Source organism: Eupeodes corollae, chromosome 2, assembly GCF_945859685.1.
Source record: "Eupeodes corollae chromosome 2, idEupCoro1.1, whole genome shotgun sequence".
NCBI classification, from domain to species: Eukaryota; Metazoa; Arthropoda; class Insecta; order Diptera; family Syrphidae; genus Eupeodes; species Eupeodes corollae.
In genome coordinates, this window is record NC_079148.1 from 29,208,867 (window position 1) to 29,230,056 (window position 21,190).

The window sequence follows — 21,190 nt, forward strand, 5'->3', positions numbered from 1 at the left end:
ACGGGTCACAAAATTTGACCGCAATGGACTCCAAAACTACCTAACCGCTTTTTAATTAAATTTATACAACGTGTGTAGTTTGATTCAACTTGAAAGATGAGATAGCTTACAACATTTTATGATCGCAATCTTGTTTTATTGTAAATTATCTGAACACAAAATTATTTATGATCGAAATATGCCGAATGTTGATGCCGAAGAAGGTAGCACAAGGTGGAACCGGCAAGAAATTTTTGATACCGGAGATTATTGACAAAAAACGGTCACAAAAGACAACTCCATTGGCAGTTGAATCATCAGACACGGCGGCTACTTTGAAAGATGAAAGACTGCCAAAAACGCATTCAACATTAAGGCTGCCATTGGATAATTCATAATGTAATGTGACTCAAAAAAGAATAGTGTAATAGCTGCAGTGTTGTGGAAGAGTTCAATTATAAATTGGAATGAGTGCAAAATGGCTCACAAATATTGATTCGAAGCATTGAATCGAACTATTCAAGATTTAAACTTAATTAAATCTTAATTTTGTCTGGTGATTTCCACCAGACTTTACCACTTATACCTCACATTACTTTTACGAAGGAAATTTTGGGAATGGTAAAATAGAACTGCAACCAAATATGCAATGCAATAAAATTGCCAGAAAATGTCTACACTGTTCTTCAGGAAATCAGGAAAATAATAAATTGATTCATAGTATTTTTCGGATTTTGGCAGCCAACAAATTTGAAGTTGACGAAATTAACTTCCGGATACAACAATTATTACCAGGTGATCTGAAGTCTTTCAAATCAATCGATACTGTTGGTAATGAAAATGATAGTGTACATTTTCCAATTAAATTTGGATATTCTCTAGATATACCTGGAATGCCACCACATAATCTTCGATTAGTGATTGGCTCTCCTATAATTCTCCTGAGTAATTTGAATCCACCTTATTTATGCAACGGTACACGTTTGATCATACAAAATATCACCGTAAATATTAAAGCGGTCCTATTGCCACGTATTCCAATGATACTGTCAGATTCTACTAAACCCTTCAGAAGGTTACAATTTCCAATTCATCTATATATAAGTCCCAAGGCGAAGCTTTACGTTGCATGTTCACGCGTAAAAAAATCGTCGAACCTATTTGTGTTAGTGGAAAGCCGGTTAACAAAAAATATTGTGCAACCATTAGTTCTAAATTTAATTGAAATTAAAAGTATTTATAATTATCATATGTTATTAACTAAAAATTTTATAATGCCTTATTCGTATATTTGCGACTATAATATGTCCTCGATAATTTCATGAGTTCTATCTATGAGGTCTTGAATCGATTGTAGAGCATTGGAATAATCGTGGAAAAGAAAAATCACAAGATGTCGGTAGCCAATTGCGATCATTTCTTTCAAAACGTAAAATTTTACAACAAAAATTTCAGAAAGTTGTCTATTCAAATTGAAGCGCCTTATTAAAAGATCTTTTATTAATTTAGTAAAGTCCGCTTTGGGATACTAAATGCACAAAAATACAATACATGTTTCTATTTTGTACAAAATGTTTTATTTTTATCTGTTATCAACTTTTATGGATATTCATATTTGCGTACACATTTTTTTATATAGCTTAGAGTTCTAAAAAAGATAAAGTGCTTTCCTCTCTATAATATTTTTGTATTATCAAAGTTTAAATAAATCTAAAATAAATAAAACATTCAAATCTTTAACAACGATGAATTTAAATTTGTACATTTTTTTCTTTAAACCAAAAAATTATAACGTATAAGCAAAAGAAGAGGAATTTTTACTAAAATCAATTGAAAAGATAACATTTAAGACACGTTAGAAAAAAGAAGCTATTCTATTGTAAGAAACAGTTATTGGAATTTTATAAAATTATAATTTAAAATACTTTTTAACTATTTTTGTATCTTATATTCTTAGTTTACCTATGAACTCTAAATGTTTTTTTTTAAACGAAACTCTCTTGTTGTGAATTAAAACTCGGTGCTTGAAATTTACCTTTTTCAGAATGGTTTATACAAATTTAGTGTCAGTGAAAAGGTGTGTGATTGTTATGCAAATTTAAAGAATGAAATTAAAAATGGTCTCCGTAATAAGCAGGCATCATAACTTTTCATTATTAACTATATTTCAAATCTATTTTCAAGAACATTTTCTTCACTGAGACTATATTTCTTTATAATAGTTCATAAGTTCAAGAGTTTGAAATTAATACAAAAATATTTAAATCCGGAAGTCTTGTTTTTTTTGGTGAAAATCGCAATTTGTGAAATACGAGGTTTGCTCATGAGGAGGTTAAATACAATTTTGAAAGAACTGTCAGCTGCAATGACTCTCAAGAAATAATATTTAAGTGTAAAACTCAAACTCACCTTTGTCTTGCAAGGAAAAATATGTTTGGTAGCACATTTTTGAAACACATTTCAAATCTTCTTACAACATAAATTCGTGTTAATCATACCCCATGTTCATATTTTTATGTAATATCACACAAAAATTGCCGTTATAAATAATAAAGAAACCACTTCGCACACCCAAATCCAAGAGAAATATAAATTTAAAGAACGATTTACGATCGGCAGCTTTTTTTTAATCCCTAATTAGTCACACAGATCGGAGAGTACCTTTTTTTGCAAGCCAGGGTCTTTGATTTATGATCTTGTCCTTGATACACTTCTGTCAATGACTGACGTTTGAAGGAGTTTTGCAGATTTCACAAGCCAATAAAAAAAAGAACCATTTTAAGTCAATGTTTTGAACACTCATGCATATATAAATTTTTCACGGAAAGGATTGGCGGAATGACTGAATGGCGGGTGCAAGATTCAAAAGAGATACAAAACAAACCAAAATGGTTCGTTCTAGGTTTGGCATTTTGAATTGGTTCTGTTTTTGTTTCCAGCCGCTAGAGGTTGATGATTGGGTTGGCGTATGGTGTATGGTATATGACTTTAGCCAGAAGAATAATGAATGGTAAATGTATGAATAAACTTTACCAAACAAACAAAAAATTATTATACAATTCGTTTCGCAAAGAAAACAAAAAAGAAACACCACACAAAGATTTATGCATTTTAATTGCAATTTACTTGTCCAATTTTTAGAGAAAAGAACAAAACTTGAACGTTCACATTTTGCTTGGAAATAATAAAATATGTCAAAAATGGGTGTTCGAACGGAATGGATTACTTAGGTTTGGATTTTGACGGTTTTATCACCCTAGGCGTTGGTTGGTTGGCTGTTGCCCTTCTCCACCACCAGATGGACAACCTGACGACGACGACGGCGATGAAAACAACGCCTAATGATGGTAACCACAAAAACTTCAAACGGACAACAGACGATGGACGAATATAAATCTCTGTGACGATAAATCGGAGATGGAATTTTCGTTCCAATGGGTGCAGTTGGAAAATGTCAGTTGAAAATGAGCAATTAGGATCAATCGAATTTGCAACGCTGCTAATGTTAAGCATATAGAAACAAAAGCAATACAGAACCAAAAAATAAAAAAATGCAATTTTAATAGGTTTTTCCAAAAATGGCGACCTGTGGGGTGTGTTCGTGATGTCGTGTCTTGCTGCGAACAATGATGAATGGAATGTTTGTTATTATTAGGTGTTTGATAGGAGATAATTGAATCTGTTGGATTGTTATTGATCACTCTGTTTAAAAGTACACATGTATGTTTCTCTCTTTGTATGTACACATGTGAATATGTTTGTCCCTGCTTAAATTATGCTCAATCGTAAATTAATGTGAATAACAGTGTATTGCTGCAAGATTGTAATCATACATTTAATACCCAACAAATAAGGTGTTCATTTATTTTTGTTAAACGACCTGAAAATTGAGTTTGACTTTTGTCACTTTGTTTTGAATGATTTAAATTAGGTAATGGGTGGGTAATTTATTTAATTTTAATTGAATTATTTATTAGTTTATTTTTTTTGTTGTTGTTTGGTTGTAGTTTACTATTTTTTGTATTGTATGAATTTAAGAGTGACTGCAGTTAATATGAGTTTAATAGTCTTGTCTAAGAAACTTTTTGAATTAAATTATTATTAAAAGTGTTTTTTTTTCTGTACAAGGTTGAAAATCAAATTAATTTCTAAAGAGAATTGACAAATAAAAAAATAAAGAAGTTGTTTCAGTCATGTTCAGGAGAAAGGATAAGGTTTAATACAAAAATCAAATTTAAATAAAAAAAAGGTGAAAATTGGAACACCTGGCAAGAAAGCGATTCTGGCAAATTTTGTTGCATTTAAAGTTAAAATATTGAGTTGGTTTCCTTATTTTCAGCTTTCCATAGTAAGTTATTTTATTCGTTTAAATAAGTTGAATTCATTTATTTGATATTTCTCAACCTTTTAAAGTCCCTCGAATATAGATCAAGGGTCTTATAGATAATACTATTAAAAGGTTCTGAATAGACATTGTTATTTTGTACCATTTTGACAAAAAAGGGCCGGAACGGTTTGTAGGTTTTCGTGTTTTGTTAAAAAAAAGTTGTCAGTTGAATTATTCGTAACAAATTAAAAATTACCAACAATATTGAATAAGTTTTGGATTTTTATAAAAAATGTACTTAATATCAAAAATAATAAATTCTGTAAGATAAAATTAGTAACAAGCCAATATTTTTAATTTTTGAAAAGATATTTGAATTCAAACTAAATTTGTTCCTTGTTTTAGTTTAGTTTTTTTCTAGATTTTTATTATTTGTAAAAAAAACTTTCATTTCGGTTTTTCTTAAAATTTACCAAATTACGAAAACAATATTTCTTATTAGATAAAATTTGTATGAAGCCATAATCTCAAATTTTTGAAAAGATTTTTGAGTCGAAAATTCATTTTTACCAATTTTAAGTAATGTTTTGTTTATGTTTTTATTCTTTGTATGATTCGATTTTTTCCCAAATTTTACTGAATATTTAGAAACAATATTTTCAAAAATATAAAATAAGTTTTAAGCCAATATCTCAAACTTTTGAAAAGATATTTAAGTCGAAAATACATTTTTTAATGTTTTTTAGGTTTTTTATTTATTGTAAAAAAACTATCAATTCGATTTTTCCCAAAATTTTATTGAATATATAAAGCAATATTATTAAAAGATAAAATACCTCAATTTTTTACAAGATATTTTAGTCGAAAATCCATTTTTACCAACTTTTAGTAATGTTTTTTAGGTTTTTATTTTTATAAACAAACTGTCAATTCATGAATCCTTTTTGCCTTATAACAAGTTTTTTTTGAAGTCGATCGATCTCTTGTGGTTTTCGAGCTATTGACAACAAAATCTTTGAATCTACTCGAAAGTAAGAACTTAGGTTCGTTGTAGACAAAACTTTTGAAACGTCGAGAAATGTCAAAATGTTCATTTCGACAAATCGGACCGATTATAATAACTTCCCATGGGAAGTAAATTAAAAATGTTGTTGATCCCATTTATCTCTTGAACCAATAACGTGGCTAGCAATTTCAATTAGATCTTATATTATACATTATGAAATCTTACTTACTTAAGGTGGCACTACAGTGCGGGCGGACCTGGGCCTCAACCAACATGCGTCTCCAGCCAGTTCGGTCCCTAGCTAGCTGTCTCCAGTTTCGCACGCCAAGTTGGTTGAGGTCCCCTCCCACCTGGGTGCGCCACCTGAGTCGCGGTCTTCCTCTACTGCGCCGTCCCTCGGGATTGGATTCGAAGACCTTCCGGGCTGAAGCGTTGATGACCATCCGCTCTACATGACCTAGCCATCTAAGCCGTTGTACTTTGATTCTGCTGACTAGGTCAGTGTCGCTGTACAGGCCCTACAGTTCGTCGTTATATCTTCTCCACAGCATTTACTTGGTCTTGCCCTCAATGACCACTAAACCCATCTTCTTCGCTTCCGTAGCAATGCTCAAAAACGCTCCACTGACATCACACTTTGATCTTCCAATTATGTCAATATCACCTGCGTATCCGAGTAATTGGATGGACCTTTGGAAGATTGTGCCTCTAGTGTTGAAGGTTGAGTTTTGCACAATTCTTTCCAAAAGTTTTTTCATACAAAATTACAGTCTCTAGAATAAACTACACAAATTTGGTAAAAAAAACTGATTTTAGAATCGAATATCTCGAGAATAAATCGATGTATTGTCTTCGAAATTGTTTCATTCTATTCAAAGCGTTGTTTTTTTTTCTATTCAAAAATTGGTAAAATTAGGCTTGCAGCTAAAATATCTCGGGAACGGAAAAAGTCCCTGAAATCAGACTTATTTAATCAAGTGCATAATTGTTCCAGTTTGTTTTTAAATTTTAGAAAAATGCAATTGACAAATTTTTTTACAAAAAAAACACGTACAAACTGAATACAATATTTTTTTTTTTACTCAAGAACCTTGAGAAAGAAGAAAGATTTCGACTTCAAACTTCTGTTCTTCTTCTTGTTTTTGGTATTTTATGAGACAAAACTTTAAATTTATATTCACCTATCAATCAAATTTGTGATATTTCTTTACGTTTATCAATTATGGTAAGCGTCATGTTAATTTTGTAGGCCCTTGAAAATTCAAATGTTGAACATAGAAGATTTTTTTCTGAATATTAAAATAACACATTGTTTGAACATTTTGTGAATAAAATCCTTAGGAAACACTTTTTCGCATTTGAAACAATTTAAAATGTTGTTATTTGAGCTTCTGTGACATTTTTGAAACGAATTCTTTGTACCGTATTATATTTTTATAGGTATAACCAATCTATTTCCTTAACTGCGTATCTCAACAAATTCATCCAATCTAATAAAATATCAAATTCAGAATATTCCAATAGACACTCATTATGACGCCTTCAGCATTCAATCCCCGTTTGCAAAAAAGCATCTTTGTGTTTGTTTTATAACCATATCGATATCATTCAAATGATATTATGATTAACGAACAACTTCCACCCACAACTTGATTGATATCGTTTATTGAGGAAAATAATACCCTCTGTGAAATTTTAAGACTCAGCACTTCCTCTTTTAATAAAAATCGAGTGCGTCATTTGAGTACAACTGAGTAATTCATAGTTAGTCGTAAGTAATCAGTAAAATATATCGGATGATCTCAAAGCGAATATTTTGAATTTTTGTAGTAATTCGAATGTCATTGCTTAGTTTTATAGTGGCCACTATTACGAAAAATACAAAATTTGTTGGACTTATTTTTTAAAAATAATGGAAGTTTTTCTTTTTGCACCAATTTTTCATGTGGCCCATTAGCTCAGTTGGTTAGAGCGTCGTGCTAATAACGCGAAGGTCGTGGGTTCGATCCCCCCATGGGCCAAGAACTTTTTTTAAATTCAGAAAACAAATGTTAGCTTTTTCAATGTTATGCATTTAAATTAAAGAAAATAATATTCGCTGTTCTTCTGTTTTAAAGTAATTAAATCATTCTTGGCAATGGACAAATTTCAAATATTTTGTGTATAACTTGTAAAAATTACAGTGGAAAATTGGATCATTCATATTTCTGAAATAACTGGTTAAATCTTAAATGTCTGTTCAAAATTAATCACCATCGATCAATACAATATTCAGTTTTGGTTCTGAAAATGAAAATCTATTTACTTTCTTAAATATGGTGACTCTCGCGTATGAGTAACCTTTTCTTAAATATACAAAAAATCCTCTTGCCATCGAAATTTCTCTGATTAAAAAAAAAATACCCAAGAAGTAATTAGTTATTATTTCTTCCATAAAGATAAATCCCCCGGCATTTTATTCAAATCCAATTAACATAAATATTTGAGAATCTATCACACTTTATCTCGTGCCCGTTCAACTAAAACCATAACTTGAAGCGCACTGCCACACATATAATTTCAATCGTGCGCTACTTCTGTTTTTCTTTTCTTATAGATAGTTATATCGGTTATAAATTTTGTATCTTGTTTATTTTTTTTGCAGATGAAGCCGTTGGCCTTGCACTTGGTTGTGATTCTCTTTGTGGGATCACAACTGCTTGGCACGGTGGTTCTACAGACACCGATGACGACGGGTCAGCCGCCATCACTACCGTCTCCGCAGCGATCACAACTAACAACAATGATGACGCCATCATCATTGACATCATCCATAAAACTAATGGCCATCACTACTAGCACATTACCTAACAGCACAGCCAGCAGCAACAGCGGCAGCATTATCACAGACACTAACAATAACAGTAACCAGAGATCAATGGCACACGACCATTCAACGCCGCCGCCGGATGATGATGCTTCAGACGAAGATTCCACTCCACCATCATCATCATCATCACCATCAGTTAATGGTCGCAATGTTGCGACGGCAACGATGGCGATAGAGTCGACTCGTGGTGGTCGTTCCATTGGAAGTGGTGGCAGCAGCAGCAGCAACATACCAAGAGATTCTCCTCAGCAGCAACGGCGGCAATTTCATCCACAGTATAGGTCACCATCTGCGGCATCATCAGCATCATCATCCTCGTCGTCGAGTATACAGCAAATGCAACAACTGCATCGACACCAGTTCCAACGTCAATCTTCTGAGTCTTCAACTAGCCAACCAGTCGTGGCAGTGCACCGGCTACAGACAGTAAAAACGTGAGTAGATCGTTTGTTTGGGGCTCGTTCGTTACGAGACATATGATGGGAAACAAAAAATAAGGGGAATAGATCAACTGTATGAGAAATATGTATTTAATCAAAGGAACTACACTTCGTAGATCAGATATTATACAAAAGATGTTTTAGACCAGTTAGTTGATTAATTTATTGGAGTGAACAAAACCACATATTAGTGCATTTGCTTAGCATATCATTTCATGAGTGCCACTTCAACTGTTAAAATAACATAACGACTTTTATGAGCAAAACAAGTGCCCTTTATAACTTTTTATACCATTCAAGTATACACTTATAGTGTGAAAGCTATGGAGTTAATCATACTTGATGACCAGTTTGCTTTAAACAGATAAAGTGGTATAAGAATAGAAAATTTGCTAAAAATACACTTTTCCTCATTTTTCACTTCTTTAAATGCAAATCTTGTTGTTTAAAATACAATGTAAGTTAATAAGTAAGAAAACTGGTCTAAACTGCAGAGTAATGGTATCTATGAAATTGTTTTCAATTAAGATTGAGTTCTGAATATCAACAAGATATATACATTTTATACAGTTTTCTTTCTCATTTGTATAAAACTTAACTGGTATAAACTGGTATAAAATTAAAAATTTGATTTTTCGACAGAAAAAATAAAAATAAACTACTTATTTATTCCAAATACATGTTAAATTCATCAATTTTGTATTTATACCAGTCAAGTGCCGTAATAGTGCAGCCTTAAATATAAGTTAAACGTTTTTGTTTTTCTTCCAAATAACTGGGATAATTTGGTATAAATCACAGAAAGTGTATAGGTGTAGCTCCATTTTGCTTAAGATAATAAAAGTAAATGCAATAATATTTCTAAAACATATTACAAATTTCTGGTTCGATTCATTATATTTTATACGAATTAACTTGTTTTGCATAAAATTGCTTTTGTTGTTTTTAATAAGAAAAATCTTAATACACAGGTACAAAATGCTTTTAAAAATACCATAGTTTTAGATTTATACCATTTGAATACATATGGATACAATTTTTTGTTTATTAAATAAGCATTGGATTAAAAAATTGAAATACTTTGTCAAGCAATTTGTTTTTAATACAAAGGACAATAAAAATAAAATACTCTAGAAGACAGAATTATTTTTAGAAACAAAATATTTAAAACAAATACACTAAGAATTTATACCAAATAAAAAAATGAATATTATACTAAAACTATGCTAGTATTTAGTTATTAATGTGATTACCTAAATCATTTTTTTCCCTCAGACCACGAATGATTCATCGGCTGGTTGGAGGACACATACAAAATTCACAATCTGTTAGTGATAAAGTTCTGACAACTTCTAAGCCATCAACACAGAGTCTTATCAACAAAAGAACTCCGCTTCACATAAGCAGCTCTTATAGAACGCCTAAAATCGGTCTAAGTCAGCCCATAGCAACAACAACACGAAAACCAAACGCCGAATCCGTAGAAGCTAACGATCGTGAAGATTTTGACGATGCAGCGTATCTTGATGATCCGGGTGATTTTGGTAATTGGGACAATGGTATCCTACGACTCAGTGCTGGGAGTGGAAAAGAAACCTCAACAAAGGGGAAGAAGAAGGATGAATCGAAGAAAACCCTTTCCGATCAAGTTCGTGATGGAAAATACGGACTTATCGAGAAGGAACTATTCCGCAGGGAGCCTCAACGGCCAGGTGTTCTGAGTTATCTGCCAAACAAGGAAGTTCCCATCGATAATGAACGAAACTACGGAGGTCTCAACGAAGAAGACATTTGGTTGGCTGAAGACCATTTGCTGGTGATTAAGGGCGGTAGCTTAAATGAACCAGATCCAGCTGAGCCATGGCCTCCACTTGACGATTATGATGCACCAGGTCGACAAATAAAAATACCACCAAATCCAAAAGTTCCGCCACCATTTCCCGTCCAGCTCGAAGAAAATGGCCCGATACAGTTTATCGGAAATAGTAAAGTTTCGATCGTCTATCCAATCGCGAACGAATCGATATCCTTATATTCCACCGGAACAGAATCTCAAAATGAAGCATCCGAAGTTGATGATACCAATCAGAAAAATTTACTTACCCGGCCCGGAACGTCAGGCGGCTCTGAGAAAGGCCAAAATGATCCAAGTTACTTCTACCCCAAACCCTATCCGTCATGGCTCTTCCAAAATCAAACGTTTGTAAATCCATTTTTGGGTGCAAGACCTTTGCCATTCGCTGGAATTGGACCATTTACAAATGGTTCCTTGGAGGCTTTCAATGGCACTGATTTTGATGAGGATGATCCATCGTTGTATTATCCTCCACCTTATAGTTTCGTCTACAAAAGTAATTATTCAAATCCAGTGCCTCCAGGGCCCTTGGTGCCGGGAATAGTGTTGCCACCTCCCCCAGATGCCTTTGCACGATTGGAGAAACCCCGGAATAGATTCCCATCTTATTCCACTACAACGACTACAGAAGTACCATTCAGGGAGATTTTAACGAAAATTTCGGAGTACACTCCGAAAACAGTTGTGGTGAGTACCCAAAAACCAACAAGACCACCTCCACAGCTCACAACATCGCCCAAGCTACAACCAGTGCCGGTACAGCAGGAAGTTTACTATTCGGCCCCAACACCGAATCCATCCAAGTTGCAACCAGTTCCGGTACAGCACGAAATTTACTACTCAGCTCCTTCACCACCGTCATCTGCCCCTACAAGAGTGTATTCGACTCAGAACAGCGTATCATTTGTTCCTACAACAAGTCGCAAGCCAACAGGCAATGCTCCAACACTCTCAAAATCAAATCCAATCTACTATGAATACTACGAGGCCCGCAAGGAGCCCCCATCAACCACACAAAGCTATGTCCCTGAATTTATACCAAAACCCTCAACGGCACAACAGAGACCACAACACAAACACTCAAAGAACCACAACAAGCCCAAGACCAATAATAATCCCCAATACTATTACACCACCACAACAACCAGCAGGCCTCCAACGAAACAGCAGCAGCAGCAATACATCCCAACAAGTCGACCCCAATTCGTCTACGAAGACTACGTCTACATTACTCCAAAACCTGAGATCCGCCCTAATGGCATCTCGAATACCAACCGCAACTATGTACCCTATCAACCTCCAGTCAAGGTTCCACCACTTAAGAGCAACCTTCCCTACGAGAGTTTTGAGCGCGAGGTCAATGCCATTCGAGAAAAGCTTCAATTCTACCAGAGTCAGCATCTACAAGACAACAGTATTCCTCGCACTCCGAAATCCAAGTCAGAATACGATTTCAATTTTAACACCGCAAAGCCCACGAACCGCAATTTCAATCCACCAGCGGAATACGATGCCGAACCATTCAAACCAATGGTGCCCTACAGCCCGCCCGTGGATGATGCAAATTCTTTCAGAGCTATTGCCTTCGAGAAGGTTGACAATGATCTGTCCTCAGTACAGGGTTACTATGACACTTCAACCACCGTCGAACCACCACCAGTAAGACAACAGAAAAAAATTCGTGTCGGGGCAAAGTATCTGCAACCTCTAATAACACCCTATGACCAAGAACAGCCGATAAGTGGCAGACCAATTGAGTACAATTCGGTGTCAACACCTCGGACGGTCTTAACAACAGCGAAACCTTGGATTACGGTTGAAAAACAAGTGGTTCAGGAAGTACCAGCTCCCCAGAAATCAGCACGACTACAGGTGGCCAGCAATCGTGGATTCCAAGGTCAGTTCCCTGGCTATTACTATAATCCGCCAATGCGTCAAAATAACCGCTACTACGAGGAGCCCTTCTATCAACAACCTCCTCCAACAAGAAAAGTTATTAACAATCGGCCGATGCGCCCTCAAAAGCCACAACAACAACAGGTTTGGAGTTTGGAAAACGACACCTATGTCAATTACGCTCCAAATAGGCCTCCACTTAACCCCGAGGCCGAGTTCATCAACCCCTATCAGCCCTTCAATCAGTATTCAAAGCCTCAGTACAGTCAGTCTCAGCGGCTTCCACCAGCGATTCAAAATCAAAGTCCCTACTTTCCACCACCACCCAGTAGATTGCCCAATCGACAGCAACAGGTGTCACTCCATAGAGATACACTTGTCAATTATCGTCAGCCATTGCCTCCTATTAATCCCGACAGTGAGTACATCAGTATTCCAAGTCGAAATCAGCAGCCCCAGCAGCAGCAGCAACAACAACAGTTGCAGCAATTGCCCTTGCCAAGCTATCATTCGCCAGTACAATACCGAGATCCACAGCAAAATGGAAATGCATACTTTATAACGCCGAACTACAGGCGATACAATGGTGGAGGTGGAGTTGCAGCTGGAGCTGACCATTAACTTCCTTCTCTTGTGTCAAAATGTGGCATATCATCTGTCAAAAAACTTGTCAAGAATTTCAAATGACTTTTACTAAAAAATGTATATCCTACCAATATAACGCTTAAAAAGCGGTGGCATGTTGGATGCAAGTTAGATAGACAAACATAAATCACTTTGACATTGAAAGCTGTCAAAAACAAAATAAAATGACATCTATAGTGTATATTTACTTAAAATCAATATCTAACGGGCAATGAACACGGCCAGTGACATTCACTCAAGGAATAAGTCAATGTCAAACAAATGTCAATTAGGTGTTTCTATTTTTCTGTTTCTTCTGTAGTATCTTCTTAATTTTACATTTTATATGTGATGTGGTTATATAATTTCCAGTGTTATTTAAATATTTTACTATAAGTAAAAGAATACTGTTATTGTTGTTTTGAGATTAGTGGATAAAATTTGTCTTTAGAAAAGGCGTTGATTTTATTAATTTTGTCTCAAACATTGGGTTGAGGCTGGTAAACTTCCTAAGCAAATAAAAAATGGTTAACTTGCTCAAAATGCTCGAATTTTTTCATTAGAACTTGATAAAGTTATAAATTAAAAAAATATATTTTTAAGAATTATTTTTAATGCTTGTAAATAATAATAGTTTTTCATTATGAATTTTGAATATAATTTCACCAACAATTATTCTCTATGCAAAATTCCATTTATCAAAAAGTTCTTATTTTTCTATAATTTAAAATTTAACAGATGCTGTTTTTAAATAATAATAATAAATAATAAATAATAAATAATATTTTCTTTCAAATTCAATTTTTTGGAACATATTTTCTGGAATATTTAAATCATTTTTAGAACCCTCTATTTTCTTACATCGTATTTTTGTTATCAGCCATATTTTAGGTAAATTAATCATGAATTTATAAAACTAATAAATGAATAGTTAAATTCATAATAAACATAAAATTTGCACGTCATTAGTTTAAGGTAAACATACATGCATCATAATTATTCACTATTTTCCAAGTATTATTATTTTTGTTAATTTTTTGTTTTAATTAAACGTAAACAAATGAATTTGAATATTTTTATAGTTTTAAGAAATATGAAAAATACAAATTTATATTAAAAAAAGAATAAATCATAAACATATAGCATTTGTATAAAAATTAAATTAATAATAGTAATTGTGGTAAATATTAAAGTATATAATAGAAATTAAAAATTATGTTTTTAATGTAGCATCAAAACAACATTGGAATATAATGTTTATTGTGTTTTCATTTATTGTTAAGAAAATAAATAAATTATTTAAAATAAAATGTTATTTTGGCTTTTTATTTTTTGTTCGGCTAAATTCATTAAAAGATTGTTAAAACAGAGCTTACTATGGAATCGTAGTAAGCCTTAATTTGGTTTTTATTTTGTTTTTTAACTTCCCATGGGAAGTTATTGTAATGGGTCCGATTTGTCAATTGTAAATTTTGACATTTCTCGACGTTTCAAGGTCCCTAGAGTCCAAATAAATAATTTTTAGAAAGATGTCTATGCGTCCGTGTGGACGTACGTGCGCGACGTTTTTTTCATCTTCCAAAGCTCAAGAACCAGAAGAGATATAAACTTAAAATAAATTTTGTTATATAATAAGACAGAAAGACGCAGAATGGGCTCTTAAGAAAATTGCGTTTGTGGTTTTTTTTACCATAACAGTTTGAAAAAAGTTGAACATTTTGGCTAACCCTAAATATCTCATAAACCAAAAACGCTAGAGACTTTAATTAAATTTTATATTATATATTGTAGCGTGATACCAAACAAGTATATTTTTTGAAAACAATCCAATTAACGTTTTTTCTTATAAATCAAAAAAACAAAACAATTGTGGGCAACGAAAAATAACGTTTTTTACATTTGGTAAGATTTTAAAAAAAATCGAATTGACAGTTTTTTTTATAAAAAATAAAAACCTAAAGAAACATTATTCAAAGTTGGTAAAAATTCATATTCAAGATGAGGACGAAAACGGCAATTATACAAAGAAAGAGTAACATAGGGATCATTGAACTCCTTTGCCCAGCGTTTTATAAAACCAAGCGTAGAACTTGCCTTATTAACAATAAAATTAATGTGATGTGTAAACTCTAGATGGAACAGAAATGTACACCTAAATCTTTAAATGTGGAGACACGACAGAGTTTTTGCTGTGATATACAGTATTCAAATACGTTACTGATTACTTTTTAAGTAAAATTTATCGTCTGGCATTTTAAAGGGTTTAGTAAAAGACTATTTTTCCCACACCAAAATGTGAAACTATCAATGTCGGCTTGTAAAAGAATACGATCATGGTTGGACTTTATTATTTTGAAAATCTTCATATCATCAGCAAAAATGAGAAGTTCACTTGAGCGTAGACATGACGATACATCGTTAATAGACAGGATGAATAGAAAAGGGCCAAGATGGTTTCCCTGGGAAACACCAGATTGAGCAACAAAATGTTCAGAATGACAATTTCTAAATTTTACCTTGTAGGATCTGTTTTCAAGGTATGACTTAATATAAGCTAAGAAAAATGATGGAAATACAAGAGCCTTTAGTTTAAATAAAATAATTCCGTGGCTAAGTGGGTCAAAAGCTTTAGAAAAGTCAGTGTATACACAGTCAACTTCATAACCTTGTTCTAAAGCGTTTGAACATATGTTTGAGAATGTGAGGATTTTAGTAACGGTTGATCTTTTTTTCACAAAACCATGTTGCTGTTCGCAAATTATATTTTTACTTAAATATGCTACGCTTTCACAAACAACTTGTTCAAATACTTTAGGAATGCAAGAAAGCTTTGCAATGGGCTTGTAGTTGCTTATATCCGACTTGTTACCTTTCTTGAAAATTGGTGTTAGAAATGACTTCTTCCATATTCTAGGAAATTTGCCTGTTTTTAGAGAAAGTTTGAATAAAAACGTAAGAGGTTCAACTAAAACATTACTACACTTTTTTAGTACTATCGGGGGAATACCATCAGGACCGGATGAGCAGTCATTATTCAACGCAGATAAAAGATCAAGGATCGTACTCTGTAGCACAGGTATGTGACTACAGCTAGTTTGCGAAGATTATGAAAATATACTTCATCCAAAACTTCTTGAGGGATATTAACAAATGACTCACGGAAATTTGTTGCGAAAGAGTTTCAGATATCAAAAGTTTTATCTAACGAAAGGTTCTTGTAAGTGAAGTTAACTGGAATGCCATCTGATTTTTTCTTTGAGTTTACAAAATTCAAAAATTTTTTAGGATTCTCTTTCAAAGAGGTGCCCATATCAGTAACATAACAAGCATATAAAAAATTAGAAAGAGATTTAAATTGGTTAAAGAGTTCAACATAAAAAGAGTAGTTGACTGGAGACAGAGTTCTGAGATATGTTTTCCATGACTTATTTCTTCTGTTAAGCAGTAAACGCAATTCTTTCGTGTACCAAGGATGGCTAAAGTTTGTATTTCTTGATTTCTTTATCGGTACATTTTTTTCATAACAATAATTAAGGATCCTATAAAAAGTTGAAACTGCATCGTCAAGGTTAGAAAATGCTAGTGTATCAGCAATTCCAGAAATGGTTAAATCTTCTGACAACTGCTAGAAATTGGCTCTTCTGAAATCAAAATTGTATAAGCAATCAAAAGAGGCTGATATTTGTCAATATTAGTAATTCCTGATCTATATTCTAGAACAAGAGTACCAATAGCGTCAGAAGAAAAGACTAAATCGAGAATTCGATTATTTGAGTTTTTTTTTAATACAGCTTGTTTGCTGTAAGTAAGTAAGAAGGACTTTATCGAGAAGAGATAGTTCCATTTGGGAAGTAGAAGGATAATCTTCAAGGCAGGATTCGTCTTTGGATGAAATCCAGTCAATATGTGGTAAATTAAAATCACCTAGAAGTAAAATATTGGTGTCAGAGTTGGACAAATTTATAAGATAGTCTAATGCCAAGGAGAGATCGTTAAAAACAGACTCCAAACTTTTTGGAGGAATGTAAACGTTCAAAATGAAAAAAAATCTTAGTCTGTACCATTATCTTTACACATACCAGTTCAATTGATAATACAAATGGAAAAGATACAAAAGAAGAGAAATATGTTTTTTTTACCGCTATGAGAACACCTCCACCTAAATCTTTTGCATTACCAACATGACGATCGTTTCTGTAAACTTCGAACTCTTGACTGAAAAGTTTTGTGTCGGAAAAACTTGAATTAAGCCACATTTCTGTCAAAACGAATACGTCTTGTGGAAATGATTGGGAGTTAAGAAAAATATCAGTAGTAGTCAGAAGTCCCCTTACGTTTTGGTAGAATAGCGCAAGCCTGTTGAGTTTTTTGATTTGTTTTTCAAAGAAACACCCTGTTTTTGACTTTGAGTAAATTCTTTGACTAAAGTCTCTGCGGGCCATATATTATAAGAGTTGCAAATAGAATCAAAGTATTGATCTTAGTACACCTGATAGATAAGCTGGAAGGTATGCTCTTGGTAGATACTAAGTGGGAAGTTATATCTTCTGGCGTAGTAACTGGGTCCAGACGAGATATACAAATTATTTTTGGTTTCGAGATAGCTTTGACAACAATTTGAGGTATATTGGGAGTTCCGGTGGGATCGGTAGGTATTGGGGTGATGTTGATATTTGTTCTTTTTGATGGTGGGGTAGAATTTCTAGCAAGTTCAGAGTTTTCTCGGCTTCTTTTCTTAGACTTTTTCTTTTGTTTCTCAGGTACACTTTCTGCGTTATAAACACCAGAGGCTGATTGCGCGAGAAAATCTTTACATGTAGAAGAGTAGTGGGAATAGGCTGTGCCAAATAATTAGTCGAAGTAGAACCATGATGTTGGTTACAGAGTATGCATTTAATTTGAAAAATGGAGTGTTGAAAGACTTTAGTAGCTTTCCAAATCTTTAGAAAGTTTTAATATTTCAGCCTTAAAAGAAGACATTTTAAAAGATAGTTGAGATACAGAGAGCTTACGGCAGTTGTGCATGTTAATTTTCACCTTACAATACTTAAATGTCAAAATACGGTTCTCTGTCAAATATTTGTGTCAAATAATAAACTGTTAAATTCCAAATATGTTTCGACCTTACTCGTAATTCATGTAAATGTATCAAGAAAATAATTGAAAGTCATTTCTTAGAGCATAAAATAATTTTTAAATAGATTCAACATGAAACATAAAACAAAAAATGAACATAAGTTATTATACCCTTCAACAACTTATTAGTTGCCCTTTTATCCTCATTTCTTTTGCACTCCGAATGAAAGAACACAAAGAAAAAACAATTTTTCTTCTCATAACAAATCGATATGATATTGATTATTATTTATGAAGGTTGTATAATGAGAAGGTTTGAACGTTAGGCACATAATTAAAGCTTCCTTTTGAGCATTGTTCTCCCTTTATATATTCATATAATAATTTTCCACTACATTGGATCTCATTTGTGCAAAAGGCATTACAAGGACATACAAAACATCTATAAATTCAAATGAGGGCATCCGAAGTGAATGGATTTTCAAAACAAGTATATTGTGTTTTTTTGTTTTGTTAAAATATATATACATATATTCATTTTAATCATTCTTTTTATGAATACAAAGAAGATAACATCGTTTAAAGTAAACTAAACAAAAATAGTCTCACCATGGACAAAGAAAAAGTCTTAGAGCAAAAATAATAAAACTATATTTCCTTTAAACTTTTTTTTAATAGGGCTTCAAAAATTGTTTTAAAACTTTTGTTGGTCAAAACTTTGGCGGCTTTTTAAATGTACGCTATTTCTTTGACAAATTCTCCAAGAGTAACTCTTGTCATGAAAAAGTGCTTTCTCAAATTAGCCGTTCGGATTCGGCATATAAAGTGTAGGTCCCCTCCATTCCTGACAACATAACTCGCACATAGGAATGGTTAAGTGTTGTAAGCCAGTAGGCCCTAGTTCTCAACGGACTGTTGCGCCACCCAATTTATTTATTTTTTATTTCTAATTTTCAAGATTTTTTAACAAGAGTTGTAACTTTTGAAGGATCGTTACGCTATTGCTTTAAAGGTATAAAATCTCAAAATGAGTGCCTTAAAAATTATATACACTTCGGGTCACATGGAGAATGACTAGCTTTTTTCGTTTTTTAGTGGCTGATATTTCTTAAACCCTTGTGTTTTTTGGAAAACCCCAAATGTGCACACTTTTTTTTTTGATTAAGTTGATAAATAAAAGTTTTATGATATTTTTTCCAAAGAAGATCAAAGTAGATAGGAACAAGATCTAAATTTACTTGTATGACCCTTTAAAGTAAAGAAAATAACAACAAATCTAATGGTTTAGGTAAATACTGGTTTTATTGAGTTGATAAAAATAATGTATGATAATGTGCGCTACATCCTGATTTCTGAATTACTTACTTATAATTGGTGCATTATCTTGTTGTGAAGACCATCATAGTCCACCAAATAATTCAAAATAAGTGATTGTCGTCACTTTAGAACTTTGAAAATCCAGCTCCACTGTTCCATAATAGCTAATTGATTGCTTGCCATTCTATTACACGGCCTCCTTTGCTGTTTCTTAAATCATAAAAATAACAGCTCCATCAGGTCCTTCTAAATTAATTTTTTTTTCATCGAAAAAGACGACGGTATGCCAAGCTCGATTCTACCTGATGTGACTTTTTGCTAAATTAAGGCGGCATCCTATGGTGGTTTTTCTTAATTCTTTGTTGTCACATATAGGCCTTCTGTATCACTAGCAACAGCCGATCTACTAGCATTTACCCTAGCTTCTGCCTTGATTTTACTAAAAGAAAGCCTAATTTTAAGAAGCTCTCAATATCGCCCGCCTTTCCTGAAATGATCTGGCTTTCTTCTTTTTTGACTCTTCTTTTGTGGTTTTGTCCATACTTTTCTGGGTCCTTGAGGTAGTTGTGTACAACATTTGAACTTCTTCTAATTTGTCTGGCTTTAAAACGGATGGTTTTGCTGAGATACCGATAAGCTCCAATTCGGCCTATGTATTTCCTCCTTGGTCGAGAAGCCCAATTTCCGATCAATAACAAGCCGAATATTTTCTTCCAAGGTCAATCGTCTAATGTTTGTTTAGTTAGCGAAACGATATCACATAACCCCATGAAAAATAGTGCTGCCGTGCTTGTAAAAAACAAGAGCTATGAAAATGACGACCAAAGATTAAAAAGATCACGTTTTGTAAAAGTAAAAGGAAAAAACAACAAAAAGGTTTTATTCATGTTTTAGAAATTGGTTACAGAAAATTAATCTCATTGATTTGCAAAACGTTATTTACGAAAAAATTTATTAATTATGAAATGGCCAGTTAAATTGAACATACATCAAGTGACAGCTATCAAAATGACATACTCCGAAAAAAGTGTTGCCAGATTGAAAACCTTTTTTTTCCTTTCTTCTTGTTTTTTTTTTTTTAAAGAAATACAGTTATGTTGAAATGATAAAAAGTGCAATTCACTTTATTGTTAATCCGTTCAAATGTTGTCAAATCTTAAGCATTTTTTTTAATATGGACAGCTGTACTCGTCAGTTTAGTTTATCTCGTTGTAAAATGTGCTTATAATCCTCTGAAAAAATCAGGTGTCAAACTTTGTTTTCCCTGCGAAAGGACCATATCATGTATATCAGCTTTATTTTTGTAACTTATTTTCAAAATAATCTGTGAAAAAAAACTGTTCTGGAAAAAGTATCGTTTGTTAGCAATGTAAGGCTCCAGAATGGATTAATCACACCAAATGCAAACTAAAATCACTGAGTACATTTCTCATATCGAATGTAACATAAGAAGCTAATGACAAAAATCTACCAAGCATAGTTTTATTTGATATATAATCTTATTCCTATAGCATTAACGAAAGAAAAAGTAAAAGAAAATTGCCTCAAACACTGTATTTTTTTTTAATAATGAATGAAAAATGACAAGGTTTAAATGGAGTGTTTGGATAATAATTTAATTTTAACATAACGGTCGTGCCCCCAGTATTTGAAGTTTGAGAGTTTTCAAATTCTATTGCTAAAAATGTTATTTATTTACGACAAGTTGCACCCAAAACTAGGCCTAAGTCCATCTTTCACGTATTTTAAGTAACTACATAATGTATGTTTTTGTTCAAGTATTAAACTTAAAAATTGATTA

At 33.0% G+C, this 21,190-nt stretch overlaps 1 protein-coding gene and 1 non-coding gene across 3 annotated transcripts in view; both read left to right on the top strand.

Annotated features, from left to right (window-relative positions):
- The window catches only part of LOC129944114 (uncharacterized), a 125,354-nt gene extending 111,634 nt beyond the window's left edge, over positions 1-13,720 (top strand). For both annotated transcript variants that reach the window (XM_056053305.1, XM_056053306.1), the window contains 2 exons: positions 7,957-8,615; positions 9,897-13,720. In XM_056053305.1, the coding sequence (XP_055909280.1) occupies positions 7,957-8,615; positions 9,897-12,993 (3,756 nt within the window). In that variant the 3' untranslated portion in view covers positions 12,994-13,720. The remainder of the gene's footprint in view (positions 1-7,956; positions 8,616-9,896) is intronic.
- Trnai-aau (transfer RNA isoleucine (anticodon AAU)) lies at positions 7,260-7,333 on the top strand. The gene has a single exon. It is a non-coding gene; the product is annotated as a tRNA-Ile (tRNA).
- Positions 13,721-21,190: the final 7,470 nt, after the last annotated feature.